Source organism: Lipophrys pholis (genome assembly GCF_963383615.2).
Source record: "Lipophrys pholis genome assembly, chromosome: 9".
Classification (NCBI taxonomy): Eukaryota; Metazoa; Chordata; class Actinopteri; order Blenniiformes; family Blenniidae; genus Lipophrys; species Lipophrys pholis.
In genome coordinates, this window is record NC_137639.1 from 23,925,550 (window position 1) to 23,941,342 (window position 15,793).

General features: G+C 40.3%; 2 protein-coding genes across 2 annotated transcripts; both read left to right on the forward strand.

The window, feature by feature from the left end:
• Positions 1–433: 433 nt before the first annotated feature.
• LOC308114920 (prostate-associated microseminoprotein-like) lies at positions 434–1,430 on the forward strand (the record flags this gene model as incomplete). Its single annotated transcript, XM_080472186.1, has 3 exons — positions 434–539; positions 1,054–1,162; positions 1,256–1,430. The coding sequence occupies 3 exons, from the start codon at positions 434–436 to the stop codon at positions 1,428–1,430; spliced, it is 390 nt and encodes a 129-aa protein (XP_080328312.1).
• A 1,330-nt stretch (positions 1,431–2,760) lies between these two features.
• nbn (nibrin) lies at positions 2,761–15,793 on the forward strand. Its single transcript, XM_080471671.1, has 17 exons — positions 2,761–2,929; positions 4,826–4,947; positions 5,883–6,004; positions 6,114–6,273; positions 6,955–7,058; positions 7,153–7,270; positions 7,880–8,070; positions 8,190–8,290; positions 8,866–8,998; positions 9,116–9,324; positions 10,346–10,514; positions 11,412–12,009; positions 12,129–12,218; positions 12,673–12,813; positions 13,079–13,186; positions 13,268–13,317; positions 14,617–15,793. Exons 1-17 carry the CDS (start codon positions 2,899–2,901, stop codon positions 14,648–14,650), a joined length of 2,481 nt encoding a protein of 826 aa, XP_080327797.1. The 5' UTR covers positions 2,761–2,898; the 3' UTR covers positions 14,651–15,793.

Here is a 15,793-nt window from a genome sequence, read left to right on the forward strand (position 1 = left end):
GCTGTACAGGAGGAACATTCTGATAATATGGCTCATTTGTGTGTATTTGTGTGTGCGCGCACACTTTGTCTGTGTGCCTGCAGTTGTATTAGTTAAAATGAGAGAGGGTGGGGGTGGACAACATGCAACAAAGGCAATAGAAATGAATGTGGAAATAAATAAAAAAGTCACGCTGAAGCAGTATAAATATCTGCGACCACAGGGAGAAAGAGCATCAGTTCAGTAGGGACTCTGAGAAGGAGACACGGGGAGCCAAAAGGGGGAAAACAGGGTGAATGAAAGGAAGAGGAGCAGAAAGAGACAGAGAAACAGCACGTTTTTACACGTAACATCGGAAACTTCAGGACAGGTGAGACCAACAAAATGAATTCTGGAATATGTTCATTGCTTCCGTTTCCCTAACCATTGCACTAATATTCTATTTTCCCCAGAAATGGCAAACACGGCAGCAGTCCTCTTGGGTTTACTCTTGTTTCTGAGTGCCAGTGTGCCATGTTTCTCTGTATATAACGGTGGGGAATGCTTTTTCAACACTAAAGGTACAGTGTGTTTCAATACTAAAGGTACTGTGTGTGTGTGTGTGTGTGTGTGTGAGAGAGAGAGTGTGCGTTATCACTTGGCAATCATCTGTAAAGTACTTTGAATCAAACTAACCAATATTGCCTTTCACTTCTCTGTGCTGGATTTAAATGTCAGTCTGTAAATTTAACGATCAATTCATATCAGATTGAAACTTGCAATTGCTCACAAGCCACTAAAACTCTCAAATTTTGAGAGAACAATTTTAGTAAAAAAAACAACAACAACAACAAAGCTTATATAGCGAGCATCTTATTGTCTTCAATATGTATCATATATTATGGTGACAATAGCTGTCGATTACGCATAGAAAGTAATATCTATTTTACAGAAACAATCCCTGTGAGTAAAATGCTGTCAATGCAGTTTCATATTTCCGCACTCATCTAAGATATCTGAACTGAGTACTTCCTGACAACTCTTGATATTTGCTGTAATGGAGACCATCTTCACAGTGACTGACGTGTCTTTCAGGGAGCTGTGAACATATGGGACAGGTGTATGGGATAGGCGAGAGCTGGACCACCAATGACTGTTACCAGTGTGTCTGCATGGAGCCTTTTGGAGTAGGATGCTGTGACCAGTAAGATTGTCTTTTGGCACTTGGAAAAAAAAAAAGCTTCTCAGCATATTTGAGTGTGTTGGCACAGTAAATTAACTCCAATCTTCCCCACAGAGAATCCAAACCTGTTGATTATCCAGACTGGTGCGAGATCATCCGTAAGCCAGACTCATGTACCAGCGTTGCGGTAATGAGAGTCAATCATAAGCTGCCTTGTCTCTGGGGACAAGGCCGCCTGAGAACGGCTGCTAGCAAACCATGGAAATCTGACAACGATCCCTTATTTTGAGCTCAGTCATGCCTACAAGAAGACAGCAATAGAGCAAATGTGATGTCACTATCAATCCAATAAATAAAAGACCATAGTTTTTTTACATCATCACGTTTGTGAGTGGCAAAGGTATGCAAATCCTGCAAAACATGACTACATCTCTGGAGCATCTTTATGTTTATTATTTCACGTTATATCATATCAGTGTTCATGATTGTTGTCTGCTGCTGTTTAAGATTTGTGTTAAAAAATTAAATAAAAACTTGATGTCAATTATTCGGCTTTGTCAAATGTATCTCTCTTTATTAAACCTCATAGGATTTTTTTTTTGATGTGTTGCTGCTCTAAATTGTAGTTTACTGTGTATAGGCAAGCAAAGTAACTGTAACTAGTGTCCACAACATCAATTCAATTCAATTCAATTCAATTCAATTCAATTGTATTTTTGTAAATACAACGCAGTCATCTCAACTCAATTTCACTGAGTAAAATCCAACACACACACAAGCATAGGCAATGGTAAGAGGGAAAAACTCCTGCAGAAACCGACTCAGAGGTGACAGCTTTCTGCTGTTCTGGTTGGAGGTTAGAGGATGAAAGAAGAGAAAAGAAGAGGCCGACATCAACAACAATAACAGATCAAATTGCACTGCCAGGGGAAGTGGATTGTGGGAAGGGATAAAAACTCTGGACAAGGTACCAGTGGGTCTCAGTGCTGTTCTGTGATGAAAGTCCATTCACTGTTCCACTGCTGTCATCAGACGTGCCCTTGGTGGTGGCGCTACAGTGTGGGCAGGTGTGTCTCGTCAATATAGAACTGACAGGCATTTTTTTTGAATGGCTTGAATTCTCCAGACGTGAATCTAATAGAAAACCTCTGGGACCAGCTGAATTGTCATGTAGAGAATCGCAAATCTGTAACCCAGAACCTCAGTGACCTGAGGCCTGCTTTTCAAGAAGAGTGGGATGTCATGCCTCAGCAGCAGACAATAAGTTGACTTGTGAACAGCATGAGACTTCATTGTTAGGCTGCAATTGATGCTCAAAGGCAAGTTATTAAGAGATTTTCTTTTTTTGTGGTATACCCACCACTGTTGTTGGCTGTGGTTTCAATAATTTTTTGCATGCTTCTACTTGAACGTCCTGGTTTCATATCACTGACTGTAGCATTAAATTTTGTGAGTTAAAAAAAAAAAGAAAAGTAAGAAAAGAAAACTTACACTGGCGGATTTACGGAAGAGAATTAGGACCACTCACCGGGGGAAAAAAATATATAGGAGAACTTTCATACAGAAATGCAAAGATGACAGAAATTAATGAATGGAGTTTTCTTCTGAAGAGCACGGCGCAGGGTGATGACGCAGCGGAAGCGCGCGCAGCACTCCTCCTGCTGATAAATGTCGCTGTAAAAATCTTATTTACTGATAAAAACGCTGCCTTATTCCTGACAGAATTATTTCACACTCGAGAAACAAGAGGGGTTGAGATGTGGATACTGACTCCTGTGCATCCTGGAGGTAACTGGCGGTTTAAAGATTTTACTCGCACTGTGTTGGCTGGTCAAAGTGAAACGAAAGTTAACGAGAACTAAAACACTGAAGGTCCAGATTTATTATCTCCAAACTGTCTCTATACTATATAATCTATAGTCACAGTGTAGATCTGCGTTTAATCTTCAAATGCGAGAGACACGACAGTTTTAATCCATATGTCGATGCACTTTGGTGAGGTCTAAGTAAACTTTCAGATCTGTTTCGAACACATAAACCACACTGGCAGCAGTCGTGAACTGATGTCCATCTCTTTAATAGAAACTATGGCTTCTTTAGATTTTGTGCTGTTATTCGTCCTACCATCGTTCAGTTTGGGCTATAAATTTATCACCTGATATGTTCAAGACACCAGAGCCCTTGTCAATATTTTTAGGTTCTATCACAATATAAAAGTGATCAACCATAGTAATTATGCTTTAAAAAATGGAGTGTTATATGAATTTAAATTAGTCACCTCAATAAATGTGGTGGTAACTTTAAAAAGATTGATATATCCATATATAAGTACAGCATGTAACTGTACGTTACAGTCTTGTCAGTTAAGTTATGGTTGAACTTTCAAACTATTAATTAGAATGGATTATAATTACAAAAAAAGAGTATATATTAAATATGGAAAATGTTTTTGTCAGCTGATCATATCTTTGCCTGTCACATTTAAGTGTCCGTTTAGATTTATGTCTTTGACTGTTACTTTGTCTGAGTCATCACAAATAATTTACCCTCTGTAACCTCATTAATAAAAACTATAGTCTTTCACTTTTTTGTCAGTGTTAGAAAGTGTTAGTGAAGAGGAAATGTTATTGGACAATAGCAGACTCTGAGGTTTTTCCCTTCTGATGTAAACCACATGTAAAAGTACAATGCTTGCTCTGAAAGAGCTGAATTGTATTTGCATGACAGATCTTACATACTGCCTGATAATTTGTGTTGGTAATATTCCACATGCTGTACTGGGCTGGACTACTCAAAGATGTTGGACTGTTTGTTTTGTCAATATTAAAATTGAGCTACACAAGTAAACAAGAATTTTGATGAGTTATTGGGGCTAAGTTGTGTAATTATATAACTTCATAAACTTTATATCGTCCAATACTTTGAGTTGTGGAATATCAATTTGAGTACATATCCATTCATCTTCTGTACTGTTTTATCCAACATAAAGCTGTGAGGCAACAGAGTGTATCCCAGCTGACTATTGATGAAAGCATTATACATCCTGGACAGGGTGTCCGTCCTTCAAAGGGCAATTAAAGAAAGACAGAGATCACACATTCCCATCCACAGGCAATTTAGAATCATCGGCCAGCTTCAAACGTATTTTTTAACGTAGAAGCAAACAAGAGTCCCTGGAGAACCCAAGACACACACAGGGAGAACATGCAGACTAAACACAGAAATACGGTGAAGCTCACAAAGTAAAGTTTCTTTTTAACTAGTTCCTCACTATGCAGCCCTTCAGTACTAATATAATAATTATATATTGATCACACAATGTAACTATATGTACTTTCTGAAATGTTTTGTCAAAGTCCCAGTAGTAATGTCTGCAATCGTTGAAATATTAATATCAGAGTGTTTGATTTTCACTTATGTCGTGCTATGTTACACATTCTGATGATTAAAAAAAAAAATGTTTAAAGACAAAAAGCACTCTCTGGGATTCCAGATTCTGTCACAGAGAGCAGAAATCATACTTCATAGAACCAACATATTTACAGAAGAATTACTGACTTAGAACATTTCTGCTGTGGCGAGACGTTTCACCACATTTCCCAGTCCTACAGCTAACACATGTAGATAAATCCACAGGACATTCATCTGTGAGAACGTAGATAACGTGCTGTGTGCCCCTCACAGGTGAAACCCACTACCTCCTCTCCACTAAAGAGTATGTGGTTGGACGCAAGAACTGTGACATCCTCCTTCCCAGTGACCAGTCCATCAGCCGGGCCCACGCTCACCTCACCGTTACTGACCAGGTGAGAGAAAGATGGGAAATACACGAGTGCTGTGTCAGAGGAGCCACACCACACACATTAATATAGTATAAAACAGAACAGCTTGACACTCCTCTGTATGATCAGTTGCAATGTTAATGGACAAAACCAAACCCGCAAATCAAACATGGCTGAGATCAAATATCACCTTTTCACAAATTTACCTGGAATTTCATATATACAGTATATTATCCATCAGAGAAATAATGAAATTAATTATTTATACTACCATGTAGTTAAGAAGGTTGCACATCACCATAAATTGTTCACGTAGTAAGTTAACGTTTTCTCTGTATTACATAATCTTAGTAAAAATGGTTGAAAGAGATAAGTGGCACATGGGATTCATTGGGAGTTACATTTACCTGTGTGGTGACACCGCGACACTGAAGGTGGCGCTGTTTATAAAACTGACACCCACCTGCATCTCCAGCTGTAAATAGAGTGTTTAATAACAGACATACAAACAAACAAAATAAACAAAAATTTAAGTAATACGTGCATGAAAAGAAGTTTTCCATTTAGAATTATCGGTGCGTGATAAAACACAAACATGCAGATCAGGATCAAAAGTGCTTCACAGAACTTACAGACATGAATGAACAAGAAAATGCATTTTAAAAGAAATAACTCAATGAAAACTTAACAAGAATAAAATGAAATATATAAAAAAAAGACAGAACATTGTGATTTTCAATTTCTGTAAGTTTGAAGCGCATAAAGTACTTAGAAAAGTGTTAATAAGACAAAGGGAATGTATAACTGACTTTGAAAACAGGTAGTCTTGTGTGTTTGCTCTCATGCTGACAGTTTCATTGGTTTTTCTCATCAGTGATTGCTAATTGAATAGAATAATATAGGACGGTGTGTTTTGTCTAATGGGCTTCATTGTTGTCTTTTATGTATTCTGCTTTTAGACGCTGACATTAAAAGACACTTCAAAGTATGGAACCTCTGTGAACGGCAAGCCTCTAAAAGAACCGGTGAACCTGAAGTCAGGGGACGCCGTCACATTTGGTGTTTTCGAGAGCAAATTCAGGTTTGAAACAAGATTTTTCAAAAATAGTATTCAGATCTTTCACCAATCTCTTCAAACTTTTTGAAATCACAATTTTTATTTTTATTTTTAATGTTTTCACTTGGCTTAGTGTGACTCATCAGAAGCCGGTGGTGTGCTCCTCGTGTTTGGACAATGACGGGAAGGCTTCACTCTCTCAGGCTCTCTCAGCGTTTGGTGGGAAGGTGGTCAGCAGCTGGACTCAGGACTGCACCCACCTGGTTATGCCCTCTGTTAAAGTCACCATCAAGGTTTGACTTTATTTATTCGTTTATTTTACCACTGATGGATATTTTCTGAAAGTCGTTTTTTTTTTTTTTTTTCATTTTCAAAGCAAATTGAATCAGGTCCACTGGACTTGGACATGTTAGATCTTCTCTTTGTTCAGAGGTTGTTTAGTTTCACCAATATAAAGGTAATTCACTGTTGACGGCATCGTACGGCAAACAGACAGCAGAGAAACAGAGTGTCTCAGTTTCCCAGAAACACCCGACACATCAGCAATGACAGCGTTGGTACGTTTGTTTTCTCTTCGCTCTTTCTGAAGCAAGCTCTTCTTTTCTTTAAAGTACCTCTGGGGGAGACACAAGTTTTAAGTGCTTCACTCAGATGCTCCGGTCTGTCCCAGGACGTCATTGTCATCACGTGTACTCATGAATTTGAAGTTACCTGAGCTCTCCTACAGTTGATTAACAACAACTTAGACTAGCTAAATAAACAGCATGAGCTGATGAAGCTCCTTGGAAAACGGATCAAACATCCTCAAAGACATATGAGACACATTGTTTGTGTTGCATACATGCTCCCTCATGCTCTTCATTTTACTCTACTCATGTTGACAATGCATCACCTTCACTTCTACAAAACACTGTTTCAAGAAGTTTTCCGCTCCTGATCATGTGTTCATGCAGTTTCCTTTTCCTCGTATTTAGACAATTTCTGCTCTGTTGTGCTGCCGTCCCATCGTGAAACCAGAGTTCTTCTCGGAGCTCCACAGAGCAGCGCAGCAAAAGCAGCCACCTCCCAAAGCTGAGAGGTACAGAATAATGCTTTGTGATGATCACACATACTCACACACGGATGATGCTGGGCTGGACATCACCTGGTCTCCTCTTTTATTTATTTTTTAGCTTTGTGCCTGAGATTGATGAGCCCAGCCTGACTAAAGAGGATGTTAAACTTGAAGTGATTCCAGGTCGCAAGCAGCTTTTCAAAGGAAAGACGTTCATTTTCCTCAGTGCCAAACAGGTTTGTTACTTATTCTCTTTGTGATAATCCAAAGTGCACATTATGCTTCCCCATGCTCCGGACTCCTCTGTCGAGGGGAGATAAAAAAAACATGGATGAACCAGAACCGTCTGCAACTAAATAGCTCAAAACCATATTAGTTGGCACGTCCGGTCAGATGTGATTATCTTTTCGAGTCACGACATCCCACTCTCTTCAGCTCCTGTTCAATTCGACCCCCAACTCTCCATTAAAGGCCTCTGCAAAACATATTTCTATCACAAAAACATTGTGCCTCGGTCCAACACTCACCCTACCTGACACCAAGAAACCAAGATCTCCTCCTGCCTGGGCTGCTGCGATTCACTCATTCACATCAGTCAGAACAATGCTGCTTCCCTCCACTTGCCCCGTGTTCCTGTTCGAATACAGTACGAGATCTGCCACATGAGCGTCCACAGTAATCCCCTCATTACCTCATACCACCACAAACCACAACACACTCCCTTCACTCCAACAACTTACTTCATCTCCACAAATTAACGATTAAGGCTGAATTTTATTGAACTGTGTCATGTCGTTTATCCTGTTGTCATGTCACTGACTGCTGCTCCTCTCTCATGTTTGCAGTTGAAGCGACTGAGTACAGCTGTGAGTTTTGGAGGCGGCTCAAGCCATCATCTGGAGGAGGGCTCGTTGCCCCGCGTCCTGCTGGAGTCTCCCCAGAGCTGCGTGATCGACTTATCAACAGCCGCCTCGCAAACCCTGCTGTCCACCTCCACAACCGAGTGGGCAAACTCCGTGAAGAGCATTGTTCAAAGGTTTGAACGTTGGTTCCTCTGTGCGAAAGCACTTGAGAATCAGTTAGTTTCTGTAAATACTGTAAAGCTTCCTCCTTGTGGTCATTCTTTTTTCTTTGTTCGTTATTCCACTGACACAGAAAAGGTCTTCGAATCATCACAGAGTCCGAAATCGGTTTGGCTGCCATCTACGCTTCCTGTGACAATTATTGCAATCCATCCAGTCCAATGGGAGAATCAGGTATGAAGGCAGAGGCCATTCTATTGTGTATGACTAATGTTTAATATAACACACACTCTCAATTCAGCCTGTTTGCCTTGATGTTTCTACCAGACTGTGCAAAATACTATGAATGTACCACACACAATGTGATTTTCAACATATAAAAGTTGTTTACCTTGTGTCTGTGTTTACAACGTTTGATTATTATCAGATATTATGTATACAGTCTTGCCATATTTTCTTCAATCCTTGTTTTTCTTCACATTAGATTTTGCTGTAACTCTAATATCTTTAACTTTCTCCAACGACTCCTTGGTACCTGCATCCGATCTTTCCATGGCAGACCCAAACAGGAGCACTCTACAAACCATCATTGAAATACTTTTATTAGGATGTTGCTCATGCTATTATTTTTAGTTGAGCACCTGAAAAACACCGTGATAAAGCAATCTCTTGTTGTGATCGCACACATCAGCTCTTTTTATTTGAAATAACAGTAAATCAGGCCTTAGAAATTTTTTCATTTCACTTTTTTCTTTTGAACTTCATTATGCTTTTTCCATGTTTATATCTCTTTTTCTTAATTTTTATAGAGTCTTTAATAAAAGTCAACCCAACAATCCCGAGTGCGTCGCTGTCACAGAGCGTTGCCGTGAATGAGACGGTGCTGCCTGCAGCAAGTCAAAACGCCACAGCTTATGCAGTGAACACAGAGGCATCTCAGAGGTACTGAAGGATTCAGACACTCTTCTTGTCATCATGTCATATCGTTGCTCAAGCTTTGCATTGTTGTGTTTGATCCAGACGTACCATCTGATGTCTCTAATCTTGCTCTGTTGCCAGGACTGGGGTTTGTGACGAGACCGAGACGGTGACGGTAGCAGAAACTCCTGAAAAGAAGCAAAACCCGAACACTAATCCACCTCCCAGATCCAAGTTTGAAGCTCAGGGGACAAACACGCCGTGCGTCGTGGCTGATACATTGTGCTCATCAGTGAACTCTACAGAGAACATCAACGCACACCATCCGACACTTGACTCCAAGCTCCTGGGTTGGTCCATTTAGATATTGAAACTTCAATTATCTAGCATCTCTTTTTCTGCACTCTTTACACAACTCACTGGCTGATTCATAGTATCAATCCACTGTTATTCTTCTGTTTTCTTTTTGCGTGAAAATCAGTCTTAATCGGATCAGATTGAGTACTGATACAGAGTACTCATTTGTTAGTATTTAGTATTGATAAACAACCTGTAGTGTCATTAACTCTGAGTATTTTTATTCCATAAAGGACTACACCTCGCATGATCAGTGCCACTTAAAGGCCAAAACAGGAAAGTCAGCACACACCTGCGAGATAGATAGTTTGGTAATGGGTGCACATTATTTAATTGTGTCAACAGGTTGTTTTAGGTCCTGGTATAGGCTCACAGTTTCCATTCAGGTAATTGTTCACAATAATTAAAAGGAACATAAGTACATATCATTGATGTTGCTGACTCTTTCATTTAATGTTAGATTCCGTTAATTTAGATGAAGTCTTCTCATGTTTAATTCATACAAAGTATCCAACGATGCAATACGATCAGTGATCAAACTATTTTAGAAACATTTTCAGTAAGAGGGGCTGTTTTGACCTGTATACAGGAGCTTATTTTCACAGGTATTCAGAATCACATAGTCTCTTCATGTAGTGTTGGCACAGTAATTAAATCTCACAGTTCTGCCTGTATGCCATACTGTCCTGCACTCACTGTGCACCCGTCACAGTGAAGATGACCTGGAAGGAGTTCTGGAGGCCGAGGGTGCCGCCACCTCTCTGTTCTCCATACTGTCTTCACAATCCAATTTTAAAAAGTTACAGTGAATTACAGAAACAGTTTCAGAAAGTTGGTCTGCGAAACTATGCTAAAAACATGGATAATCTATTTAACATGTAACCTGCTAATGTTCTAATGACTTTATGCACAGCTATACTCCACAGTAAGACCTCGTCGTCCTGTAAAACAAACTCCAGAAAGTCAACATGGTGCAGCTGTCTGTGTTTGACGTCATCGTTTTGTCTTTTTCAGGTGGAGGAAGTGGAGAGCTCAAACGTCAGTCATCCGCCTCCAAGACCAACAGAGGCACCAATTCATTATTTTTTAAACAATCTCTTCAGAAGCAGAAGAGCTCCTCACAGGCCTCCCCACAGAAACAGTCAACCCTGACTGCTTTCTTTCAGTCTGTCAACAAGAAGAGGTAAGCATCTTGATCTTGATCTTGAAGAGTAAAGTTTTTTCTTATCTCACTGAAGTGAAGAGAAAGTAGTGATTGTACTCAATTCATATTAGCTGGAGCTATGTGATAGTAAAGTTTATTTCACTGATCTCCTAGTGCAGTGATTCCCAAAGTGTGTACGACTGCCTCCTTGTGATCGGCAGAGGTATTGCAGGTGGTTCGTGACAGATCGTTTACATTAAGTTACATTAAATACATCTGACTGTATTCACCAAGTTGTGTCTTGAAGTTGGTTTTCCACTGGATGGTGAGGTGCCCTCTGACCTCAAACCGACATCTACACAGCACAGTATGCAGGGTGTAAAACTAAATGAGTCGCTCAACATATTCATTGAAGGGGACAGTCACAAGGCGAGACATTGAGTGCTCCCCTTGGCATTAATGGAGTGTTTCGATTGTAAATCCTTCATATATTTTGCTAAATTTCTTCATGATGTCCGGTGTGGATACTGTGAAATTGAAGGCTGTCATATATGTATTTTCTAGACGGTAATAAACTCTGTGAACACTGTTTGCAGATTTTTAAGTGAGCTTGATTTTTGGAATGGCTGCTGTAGTGGTATATGGAGCTGCGTGTCACCAGGGGGACCAGGGTTTGAATCCCGGTTGCAGCAGGGAGGATATCTGGCATCAACATTGCAAACACTTCGATGCTAGTTTCAATGACTTCCTGTGGCAGCTAAACAGATCCGTCTTTGTAAGAGGAAATTATTAACATTTCGCAAAGGCAGTCTACTCCCTCTCGTCACATTGTGCCCCCACAACTCTCACATTGCACCTGCTTTGCAAACATTATTCACTTGATTGATGTTATTGGCTGTTCGATTACTCAGCTCTGTTTTTCTCCTCTTCTTCAAGGCCTTTAGATGACGAGCTCTCTGCTGTCATGTCGGAGCCGAAGCGGCACGTTCTTCAAGTGCCCATAACTGCACAAGCATCAAACTCCTCAAGCTCATTTAAACCTGATACGGCAGCAGATTTGTTCAGGAGGCAATCAGAAAGTACCGCAGAGGAACCCCAGAGTAAAAAGAGGAAGGAGCTGGAGGAAGAGCTCCGTATGGAGGAACTGGAGTCTCTCATGTCCGTGGATATGGACTGCTTTGACGAGCCGCTTGCTGATAAGGATATCCAACAACCAGAGGAAGTTTTGACCAGCTCAACTGAACAGGAACAAGGTTCACACTCAGAGAAGTTTGAATCTTCAAGCAAGAGGCAAAGAGTCCACCCAGAAGAAAATGGATTGACGAAACGGAGGTCGCAGGTCGACCTTGAGAAAGAGTCAATTTTCCAGAAGGCCTGCAGCAAACAGCTTCCTGTGTCTGTTAAATCCGAGCCGCTTCATGTGACTGATACCATGACAACTCGTTCAGAGTCCTCGAAACCTCCACAGAAGAGCTCTGCTGGCACAAATAAAAACACAACACCTTTTGAGGATGATGAGGCATCTTTCGTTGAGGTGAGGAAAGATGAGAAAATAAAAATAAAAATAAAACTTCCTCTGCACACAAGCTCGCTTTTTATCTCCACCTATGTTTCAGTGTTTTTGCTTAATTTTCACCTTTTCTTTACCTGCAGGACTTAGAGCTCCTTCAAGTTGAAAATACTCTGCTTAAGGAGGAAACCAAGACCCCATTGAAACCTGTTCAGCTCAAGCAGGAAGTCCAAGTAAGGCAAAAGAAAACCAAAATAAACTTTGACAGCTTCTCTTCTGTCTTTGATCCACATTTTGTCTTCAGTATCTAAATGTCCATAATATCTCTGTGTTGTTACTCTACAACATGTATTACACAGTTCATGTGTTTATACATTGTAGTGTCGAAAAGTTCCATTACACTTAAACAAGGCACCAAGATATCTGAGTCAAGCATTTGCACTCCATTGAAACCTGTTTAGAAGTTACTGCAACCACCTGACCCAGAAACAACAAAGTCAGAATTGTGTTGATTTAAAAGATCTCCATTATTTCACATCTTCTGTGTTCGCTGAAGTGTGTGAAGATATTCTCACGAGAAATGACATCTAAAATATGTGAAGATATTTTGAGTTTTTGCCCTGCAGCGACTTTGATTAGTTCTGTGCAGCACGTTGTTTTGTTTTTTTTCTGTTTTGTTTTTTGCAGGAGTCAAATATTGATGAAGGTCTTCCAAAGAAGCTGGTGTTGGTGGAGTTTCGCTCTCTCACCATCGCAGCTCCTCCCAAACACAAACCTGCACAGATGCACCGCAGCGACTCCGCCAAGAACTTCAAACGTTTCCGCAAGGTCAGAGCAGAGTGAACCACACGCAGCAAAGGCTCAAATAAATAAACCTAAACTTTCAAATTCCCAAAACACCAGAGGGGTTGCTGCCACATGCGGACAAACAGATGCAGCCTGAATATTCTGGCTGTTATTCCTTCATTTGATAACTGAAAACACACTTAATCTATCATTGACTAGTTTAAAAAAACAAAAACAAAAAAACATCAAATAAGTAAATTTTTATTTTGTTTTCTTTGTAATGATTGAATTTGCATGTATTTGACAGGGTGGAGCGTCACGAGCCTTCGCACAAGTCATCGGCGGATCGGACCTGCTGGCTCACAGCCGGGACAAAAACTCTGACCTGGACGAATGGCTCAAAGATGTAGTTGAGGTACCGGAAGACCACAATTAAAGTCGTCTTTATAACTCCGTGATTTAATCAATCTTGACTTTAGTTCACTGTTTGTTACAGGAGGAGCTTCAGAAGAAGCGTGATGAAAGCGTAGGAGACGACCTCTTTAGGTAAGAACCACCATCTGTTCAAAAACACCTCAGAGTTTTTTAGAAGTTTTTAATGCCAAATATGTTTTAACTCCAGATAGTGCCAATACAGTACATTCTGATATGATGTCGCGAGACAGCGTCTCTCCAGCTAAACTGATGTGTCATAGTGGAGTAGATCGCAGACTCACATCTGCCTGCTCTCTGCACTACATCGTGCTCAACACCGAAGCCAACTTACTTCAACATCCGTGAAGACTTAAATCACTGACTTATCACCTTCCGAGTGAAAATTACGGACAAAACCAGCTCAATTCAACATTTTGACCGTTTGTTATTTTTATTATGGTTTGTGAAATATTATCTTAAAAGTAATTTTAATCTTTTTAATATTTCTACTTTTTTTCAATAACATCTCTTCAGATATTACCCCACAGGAAACACAAATTAATAAACTACGAAACTCTACAGTTACAATTAATTATGTTGCTTTTCTTATGCAAAGTATATTTTGTGTTGATTGTTCACATCTTGCTTTATTCACAGTTTGGTCACATAGTTATTCTTCCTCTGTGAATTCAGAGGCTAGAAATAGCCACAATACTTTAATACAGTTAACCACCGAATGTGGAAACATTTAAGTTACTGTGGATTTTTTTTCCTCTCCTAATATTTATGTTGAAATTTACCTAAAAATCCATCACATTCTTGCTCACTGAGCAGTTGCACGCGCTCCATCACTTCCTGCACAAAGACCCAATGTACCGGCTCAGTCGTTATGATAAAGTGAAGACCACATAAATTAACTGAGCATTATGAGAATGGAGCCACTTTGGCTCTGCGCTAACCAATCAGGTCCTTGCAATTCCTCCGTCACAGCGGTTGTCGTGGCAACGGCAGTGATGTAAGCCATCGCTGGCGTGTTTTCTTTGACTAAGCAGAAAAGAGACAGTCTGAGATTGATTTTGTGTGTGTCAAGGCTGAGCTGTTTGATCACTGAGTCATGCTCAGTCAGTCATGCGTAGCTGGAGAACAGACTCTGGCGCTGAGACAACAGAGCGCTCCTGGTTTTTTTTGGGAGGTCTGAACCGCGTTTCCAGACGTGGTTTTATAGGACGCTTGTTTGCTTTAAGCTGTTCAAACATCATCTGTGTTTTACAGCTCCTAATTTGGGCTGTTTTGATTGTTTGTTCAAAATGCCTCTAAGGACATTGAGGAATGGTCCATGAGGAATGTTAAAAGCTCGTCCTGACAGACAGACGTATGAGATGCCCTCTTTTCTGTGTGTGTGTGTGTGTGTGTGTGTGTGTGTGTGTTTAGGTACAACCCCACCAAACTAACCAAGAGACGATGAAATGCCTTCATTTTTTCATCCTCCAGAAGAAAATTCATTTCAAAGGCTCAGGACTCCAGAAATAACTTCATTTATCACTGCTGATGTCTGCGTCCGAGGTGCCGACCCTCGTTTTGCTCTTTACCGCGTTCTGCTTGTAACCGTATTCTTATACTAACGAAGTCACTGACAGCACGAAATGTAACACAGGAGTCCGAGTTCAGGTTTTTTGTTTGTTTTTTCTCAAACGTTTTATTTGTCAATAAAAAATATTGCATACAAAACATTAAAAACTCTACATGCTGAAAGCAGCTTTTCCTCTGTTTTGAAGCTAAGACCCAAGCGAGTTCCCTGGTTTTTAGCAGAACTACAAGCTTGAGGGGGATTCAAGTGTTACCATATTGTAAGCGATCTCCAGCAAGCCCGTCCTTCAGGCACTTTACTACATCAGAAACTGCTCTGATAAGCAGTCCTTATGCCTCACAACTATTGCCCTCTCTGTGGAGACTATCCAGGTTACCCTGCTCCTTCATAAAGGTGAGCGTTAACTCGGCATTAAGCATTAATTGTGCCGTAAAAGAACTCTTGGGGTTTTTTTTGTTTCTTTTTTTCTCCTAATGGCTGCAGAGTGACCAAAGGAGTAAGGAGACTGGCAATTCAATTAACCCCAAGATTATTGAGTGTGTTACACTTGCACACACTTGTACGTGCAACTTAAATCAGTTTCTAAAATTCTTACGCGTGTAAAAGAATTTTAAACCATGGACTGACATAAAATAAAAAATTGCAGGAACCAGTGATATAACTGGACACTGCCTCACCTCCATGTAAAACGGTCATATTTTTAGAATTTGGAATAATAATCTGAGGTTTTAGTGTCACCCAGTCCCCTGTGGAGGCCTGACTATTCCCACATTCGCTCCTTATAGCACTTTATTGTCTTCTGCTCACAGCAGCTGCTGCTCGGCCATGGGCCGTGCCTGCATGCATATATTCAAGATTTTTATCCAAATGATATTAAGAAGTCAATGGAAGCAAAAAAAGAAAAGCATCAAGATATAATTCATTTGAAATTCAGTGGTTAACACCCAAGTATCAACATTTTCAGTAGTTGTGTGGTTAGTAAAACCTAAACAGTAAAGCGCTTGTTTATTCTGTTAGTGG